Source organism: Micromesistius poutassou (assembly GCF_964030765.1).
Source record: "Micromesistius poutassou genome assembly, contig: SCAFFOLD_5448, whole genome shotgun sequence".
Taxonomy (NCBI): domain Eukaryota; kingdom Metazoa; phylum Chordata; class Actinopteri; order Gadiformes; family Gadidae; genus Micromesistius; species Micromesistius poutassou.
The window spans coordinates 1-7,815 of NW_028176911.1; the positions used below are offsets into that span (position 1 = coordinate 1).

Here is a 7,815-nt window from a genome sequence, read left to right on the forward strand (position 1 = left end):
CGTTATGATGCAAATGTGATGTTTGTAAGACCATGAGACTTCACCATGCGAGCTGATCAAGGTCAACATGTTCTGCCAGCTTCCCAGCACATGCCAGCCAGTAGCACGCCACCTCAATTCATTTGAGGTGTTAGTTAATAGTATAATGGTATAATGATTTGTTCATAATTCAATTCATACTATATGATTGTCCTACTGTCCCTGCTGAGTTTACTTCCATAAAAAGAGAATATTTTATATACTTTTTTACATTTAGTTACTGAGTTACTTTTAGTAAAATACACGTTACTCAAAACACACACACACACACACACACACACACACACACACACACACACACACACACACACACACACACACACACACACACACACACACACACACACACACACACACACACCATTACGTCTGTACGTATTTAGTAGTAGTGAAGGTGTCTCTTGTCACTATTGTCACACGTTCCTCGTGTGTCTCATGTGGGTTTGTGATCCGTTCCCCACTCCACCGCCAAACCCACGCATCGTACACAAGGCCCAAAGGTTAGACTACGTGTGTCTGTCTACATTTCGTGGCCTGGTTCTCTGTTAGCCTTTCCTGGATACAAAGAAACTTGAATTAAATGTCAGCTCTGAAAAGTCAATAACATTTGTTTTATTTCAATGCAGGGATTTAAACAATACATGAAGAAGTGAGGTGTGTATGTGTGTGTGTGTGTGTGTGTTCTGCTTGTTTTTGTTAAGGCCTTCCTTTGCTGCACCGTAGCGTGCGGTGCATTACAGGAAGTAGCTGTGTGGAAAAAAATAGCGACTTGCAAGATGGCCTGCATAGAGCTGGATGGATAAGGAAGCACGATGAAAACAATGAATACTGCCATCCTTCTACAAACGACTGTAGGCTTTGCAAAAAAAACCTTCAACCCCACAAATGAGTTGAATATGAGTGGCAGTGAGCAAAGCCAAAAGAAATACAAAAACCAGTGTGTGTGTGCCGGCCAAGCAGTTTGCTGGTGCCCACACGATCAGTGTAGACTTCACTGCAGGATGGTGCAGCCCACCGCCCCAGTAAGGTCTTTACTCCCACTACTGCTCTTTTCCTCAAACGACCCTGACGGATCTGATCTCAAAGCGGCTATGTTAAGTAACCGGTGTGTCACTTCAATCTCTCTCTCTGCATTGAACAGTGCTGCAGAAACACACTGTAGCATTACCGTAACCACAGCATGTAGAACAGGAAACCAACCCCAGGTTTGGCCAAGAACAAAAAAACAATACGCCGTTGGTTTTGTAGTCGACTCCGTTCACTTCGATGTTTAAATCAGTGCAATTCAGTTCTATACCTCGAATGAATCAAACCTAAAACTATCAAAGCGCTCACTCCTGATGCAGTCTCCTTTTATATCGTTTACATCGACTACCGGGGTATCTGTTGTTTCGCTGTGGTTTGACTGGTCTGCTTCCACCATCTAACCGTGTTGTCTCCCCCTCCCACCCACAGTCAAGGAGCCCATGCCCTACGCCCCGCAGACGCTGGGCGTGTCTGTCCCCCACCTGGTCTACACCTGCCCCGAGGGGGCCACCGCCAAGCTGGTGTGTACCGAGTGGGGGGCCATGCTGCACGCCAACGACCGGCACAACCTCCACTGGCTGTACACGCCGCACGCCCAGCAGCACTGCCACGAGCTCGTGGGCCCGCGCCACACCCACGTGGGCCCCCGCCCCAAGCAGCCCGGCGTCTCCTACGGCGCAGAGAAGCACAGCTTCTGGGTGACCCTGGAGAACGTCACGGTTCAGGACCAGGGCCGCTACTGCTGCGTGGTGCTGGAGCGCGAGCACGAGCACGCCAAGGTGGTGCAGAGGCACCACGCACACGTCCTGCTGCACGTCACGCCACGTAAGCAGAGGCGTAGCCATGGGCGGACCTGGAAGGGCCTAGGCCCGCCTAATTGTCAGTCTTGCCTGTCCAATCAGAGGGCTTTCCTTCTTTTACTTTCACCATCTAAAAAAAGGCGCACAAATCAGCACTCCGCTGAGAGTTCAAGAATCAGTCAAAACGCGAACAGCCGGCAGCTCCTCCCCCCTCCCCTCCTGAACGTTGCTGTGAGAGCCCTCCCACTATACAAATATAAGAAATAAAGAAATATAGCCATTAGACATTAGGTCTGTCGGTCGAGGAGGACTCCCTCTCTCTCTCTCTCGCTCTCTCGCTCGCTCTCTGCGTGTGATAAGTTTTCATCTTTGCAGTATGTCTTATATGGCCAATCTGTTTCAATTTGATGTGATAACACACCAAAGCTACGTTCATGCAATTTTGCACATGTTTAAAATGTTTGGCCTAACGGCAAATTGACAGCTGTGACCGAAAGCGTTGAAGCATTCAATAAATGTGACGCGCCGATGCATGGGTTCATGCTCTTTTGCGTAAGTTTAAAATGTTTCCGCTTAATTTGTCAGCTGTGATCAAATGCCTTTGCCACCCATATGGACATTTCTGGCTACGCCACTGCACGTAAGCCTGCATGCCTTCCTAAGAAGGGCTTTTAAGAAATAAATTCATAAGTTCAAATGGGGGCTGTGACATTCAAGGGTTTCTTGCCTTTGCAACAGTTATGAGTGTGGTGTAAATCCCATACACCTCCAGTAAAGTGTGATTTCTGCATTGTTCAACGCGCCAATTAAGAACCATACTTTCTTCCTCCTCTCATTCCAGGGACAAATGGATCTCAAGAATGCACCATGTGGGATCCCCAGCCGACTGAAAGTATGTTCCGTGTTCCGATCCACGGGTGTGGGGCAGCCAATCAATGCTGGCAGGACAAGCTGTTACTGTTGTAGCTGTTACTAACGCGAAGGGGCGTCTCTTGCATCAACAGGCTCTGTCGCTGCCGCTCTGGCCACCACTGCCTGCATCGTGGCCCTCCTCTCTCTGCCGCTCATCATGCTGCTGGTCTACAAACAGAGGCAACATCACAGGTCCAGCAGACGTAAGTGTCGGAGATACAAACGCACACAAACAAACATAAACACACAGCGATTGTGCGTCCACATGCTGTATCCACAACAAAGCTTGCATATTGCACATGCACACTTCCTGTGACATTGGTGGTTTTGGAGGAAAACCCGTTCACACGGTGCGTGTCCTGTCCCTCTGTGATCCAGTTCACTCACAATGGACCATTTCCTCTTTCCCCTCTCTCCTTCCCAGGTGCACATGAGCTGGTCCGAATGGACAGGTGAGCCTTCCCACAGTCCTCCAGCCAGCTGGGCCTCCTTATACACACACATGCACGCGCACTCACACACACACACACACTCCTACACACACTTCAGAGGATGCAGGATGTTTGAGCCATTATTAAACATTTGTGTTTGACTTAAATGCAGTTGAATGTGATAAATTCTGATGAAGTCTTGTTATGGAAGGTGGTCAAATGTGACGCAATTCTTGTGGAAAACATGTGACAATTGTATATTTTATAGTATAGCCCTAAATCAAACCTGTGTGTGTGTGTGTGTGTGTGTGTGTGTGTGTGTGTGTGTGTGTGTGTGTGTGTGTGTGTGTGTGTGTGTGTGTGTGTAGTGAGGCCCAGGGTCATGAGAACCCCGTGTTCCTGGGGGGGTCCCCACAGCCCAAGACCCAGACCGTGTCCCAGATCATGACCAGACAGTCATCTGAGACAGGGCGCCACCTGCTGTCAGAGTCGGGGACCCCCCTGTCTCCCCCCGTGCACGGAGACGTGTTCTTCCCCATACATGGTGAGAGATGGAGACACACACACACGCACACACGCATGTACGTAAGTTTTTGCACACACACACACACACACACACACACACGCACACATGATCCAATCCAACACACACACACACACACACACGCTCCAAACCAACACACACACGCTCCAAACCAACACACACACACACACACACACACACACACTTCTTCTATCGTGGTGTAATCATCACAGAGTACATTGTTACAAAAGATGTAACATTGCACCATGGCCATTTCAGGAAATGAAAGAAGTATGAAGAATTAAGTGATTTCAAAATGTACTCTTCAGCTGAGAGCTCAGCTCTTCAAGATGAACACAGTGATTCAGTGATTCAGTCTTATCTTATCTGTCTTATCTATCTTGAGATGTTTGAGATGTGCTCAGTCACACACACACACACACCCACACACCCACACACCCACACGATGGCCCTGGCCAGGGACAAGTGACTGAGCAAAGCGGTTTGTGTAAGCACTGGTTTCCTTTTTTGCAGAACTCAAACCGCCTGTTTCTGCGAAGCGCTCACACACACACACACACACACACACACACACACACACACACACACACACACACACACACACACACACACACACACACACACACACACACACACACACACACACACACACACTCCCTCACTTGCCTTCCTACCTTCAATCCTACATTTGTCACGCATCAACACTCCTGCTGAGCCGTTATGGCCGCCATAAGCTGGTCCCACCGTCTTCACCTGAACTGATGATGGGGGGGGGGGGGGGGGCGTTAGCTGTGGTGGTGGAGGTGGGGCAGGTGGAGCGGGTCTCACTCCTGAATGCTTCTCTACTGTGTCCTGGGGCCACATTGGCTGACATTCCAGTCATCCTCAGGTGGATTGTCCCATTTCCTGTTGCTAGAATGTTCTTGGTTGAGGGGGGTGGGGGGGAGTTCCTGCAGGGGGGGGGGGGGGGGGGGGGGTACGTACCTGTTGCTAATCCACCATGAAACCACAACCCAACATTATATTACTAGACAGACATGTTAGGTCAACATTTCATGTCCCATGTCTTCATGTGGAATGTCGTCACTGCATACTGACATGCCTGGCATTACAACGTGATGCCATTCATGCATTTTCATTTGCAAATTTGCAATCAAATGAGTCGGTACATGTGTACAGTGATCAGTCATACATGGCGGTGTACATAACACATGACAGAGGAAGGCAGCCGTAGTGGCAGTGAGGCAAAGTGGACACGTTTCTTCAAAGGTCATTAAAGTGAAACTACTGAGACACACACGGCCCTCGGCCCAGCGTCCAATCTCAAGAAGGCTCGCTTCATCTTTTTCCTCCTTACCAGCGACGGAGTGGAATTTAACAAGCACCAGTTCCTCTTTTATAAATATATATGGCCATTTCGGGCAAAGATACTTCTTCTGCTTAATGAGGGTTTTTTCCTGTGAGTCGCACAACCTTTTCCAGAGCACCGACAACCTGATTTCAGCAGCGGCTGTACAGTACAGGCCTGTCTGATACTCAGATATCTCAGCTCATCGCGGCCACAATGAGGGAAAAGGCGTGAGTGTGAGGTGCCAGTTGATGGAACGATGACACTGTTTCCACAATCACGCCGTATTAGCGGTATAGATCTGTGGTAGGGGTATAGATATGTAGTAGCGATATAGATCTGTAGTAGCGATATAGATCTGTGGTAGGGGTATAGATCTGTAGTAGCGATATAGATCTGTAGTAGGGGTATAGATATACAGACCGATACAAAAAGCCCTGATGCACTGCCTTCACCTCTCCTCTAACACCGCTATTCTCCTTTTCCTTTAGATGCCATTCTGGAATCTCCAGACTTCATGCAGATGTAGACGGAGCCGACTCCTGCTCTTTCTCCGGGCCCCCAGTGTGGACGCCATGAGGCCCCGTGGAGCCCTTCCTCTTCCTCTGTCTGTTACCGGGGGCAACGGCGAGCCTCTTTGTCACGTCTTCCATTCCATTTCATTCCATTCCATCCAGTCCATCGAGAGGGGCGTGTGTGTGCGTGTGCGTGTGTGTGTGTGTGTGTGTGTGTGTGTGTGTGTGTGATGACAGCTCATGGAACAACAGGTGACCTGCTCCCAGCAGTCTGGCCCTGCAGGCCGGGGAGGGGTGGGGGGGGGTCCGTCTGTCTGTCTGTCTCAGTGTGGGACAGAATAAGGGAAATCCGCAGACAGGGGCAGGGGCATTCCACTGGTGGAATTCTTGTACTGGGCATCATTCAATTCTTCTTGTTTCATGTGACTCAGGAGTCTACCCTCCCCCTCATCCTCATCCTCTCCATATGGCTTCAGGCTGTTATTATTGTTTTGCCTTTGCTACCTCAGTTTCTGACAACCTGTTGTGAACAAACACATCAGCGCTGTCTCTCTCAGGACCTCCGCTCCTGAGTCCAGCACTTAACAGCGGTTGTAGAAACCTCTCTGGGCAATGCCTAATATTTACAGTATGTTACAGTATGATTATCTGGGTGGGTCTTTGCAGCAGGAAAATCAGATGCCGTCAAACATGGTTGCCACTTTATCACATTTCACTTTCCACAATATACTTTTCTTTGCATGAACGTCAAATTCGACGTCAAATTGAACAGGTAGTAAATATATATAGATATAGATATGTAAATATATATAGATATAGATATAGATATAGATATCTATATCTATATCTATATAGATATATATCTATATAGATATATAACTTTACTGTTTTCGTTTTCTTTATGAAAGGGGTTTTATTGTAGCAAAGGCTTCCCCCTCCTTTCCAGAAGAATAATCTGGGCGACCTGTTAACTGTTTTTAAATGTTATTTCATGTGTGCTGTGAAGCTGATGTGCCTCCTGATTTCAGCACAGCTGTATTCCATGGCACAAGGCTGAATCTTACAGGGTATTGTAGATATTAAGTATTTTGTGTTATGACTTTTTAGCTGTGTGCGTGCGTGCGTGTACGCGCGTGTGTGTGTGTGTGTGTGTGTGTGTGTGTGTATACATGTGTCTCTTTGCGTGTGTGTGTGCGTGTGTGTGTGTGTGTGTGTGTGTGTGTGTGTGTGTGTGTGTGTGTGTGTGTGTGTGTGTGTGTGTGTGTGTGTGTGTGTGTGTGTGTGTGTGTGTGTGTGTGTGTGTGTGTGTGTGTGTGCATGTGTAAACCTTATAATGTCCAATGCTGTACAAAGCTTGTTGCTTGTTGAATGCTGCTGCTACGTGTGTTCATGTTCTGTGGCTCTGTCACCGAACGTGTGCCTAAAAAAAAAACAATTGTATATCCTGTACTTCTCTGATAATAAAAAAAGGAGTTCTTGTCCCTGAGCGGTCTGTGTCTGCTCATAAATGCCACTTCACTCCCCTGGCTGGTCTCCAAAGCCATCACTACACAAGGCCGGGCAGCTGGGGCCGTCCTGGGAGCCATTAGCTTTGTAACAAGGTTGTTCCGGTCCTGTGCCCTAAGATGGCCCGCGCCGGGGGGACGCTGGCATTGAGGGGAAGGAAAATGTTGAAACAATTTTCTGCCTCTTGTTTTTTATGTACGATAGGGAAGATAAATCGCGGGGAGTCGGGGGCGCGGCCGACCGGTGGCTGTCCCTCCTCTCTCTAAACGACCGCCATCGCTCAGCTCTCTCATGCGCAGATACTGCTCTGTGTCTCCTGTGGGGTATGCAACACAAACACCACACCTCTCTCTCTCTCTCTCTCTCTCTCTCTCTCTCTCTCTCTCTCTCTCTCTCTCTCTCTCTCTCTCTCTCTCTCTCTCTCTCTCTCTCTCTCTCTCTCTCTCTCTCTCTCTCTCTCTCTCTCTCTCTCTCTCTCTCTCTCTCCTCCCGTCAGCTGTAGAATGACACCAGCTCTGGTGAACTCAGAGGCCGTGTCGTTGCAGGAAGTTGCTCTATTCTTCCTTTTTCTTGCACATTTGCCTCAGAGTTGTGGCTTTCCTGTTGACACAGCAGGGCATCCTGTCATTGCAGGCGGAGGAGCGACAGAGTGAGTCTCACACTGGCACCACACAGGTGTGCATCATAAGAAGAG

The 7,815-nt window shown here is 48.7% G+C and overlaps 1 protein-coding gene across 2 annotated transcripts; it reads left to right on the plus strand.

The window, feature by feature from the left end:
- Nucleotides 1–1,504: 1,504 nt before the first annotated feature.
- Nucleotides 1,505–7,101, plus strand: LOC311377480 (V-type immunoglobulin domain-containing suppressor of T-cell activation-like). 2 transcript variants are annotated; one of them, XM_084491364.1, is made up of 6 exons: nucleotides 1,505–1,890; nucleotides 2,707–2,757; nucleotides 2,870–2,980; nucleotides 3,202–3,229; nucleotides 3,577–3,752; nucleotides 5,592–7,101. In XM_084491364.1, exons 1-6 carry the CDS (start codon nucleotides 1,506–1,508, stop codon nucleotides 5,627–5,629), a joined length of 789 nt encoding a protein of 262 aa, XP_084347490.1. In that variant the 5' UTR covers nucleotide 1,505; the 3' UTR covers nucleotides 5,630–7,101. The 2 variants fall into 2 exon arrangements, with proteins under 2 accessions (XP_084347490.1, XP_084347489.1); XM_084491363.1 differs by lacking the exon at nucleotides 5,592–7,101 and having other exon boundaries at nucleotides 3,577–4,487.
- The last annotated feature ends 714 nt before the right edge of the window (nucleotides 7,102–7,815 follow it).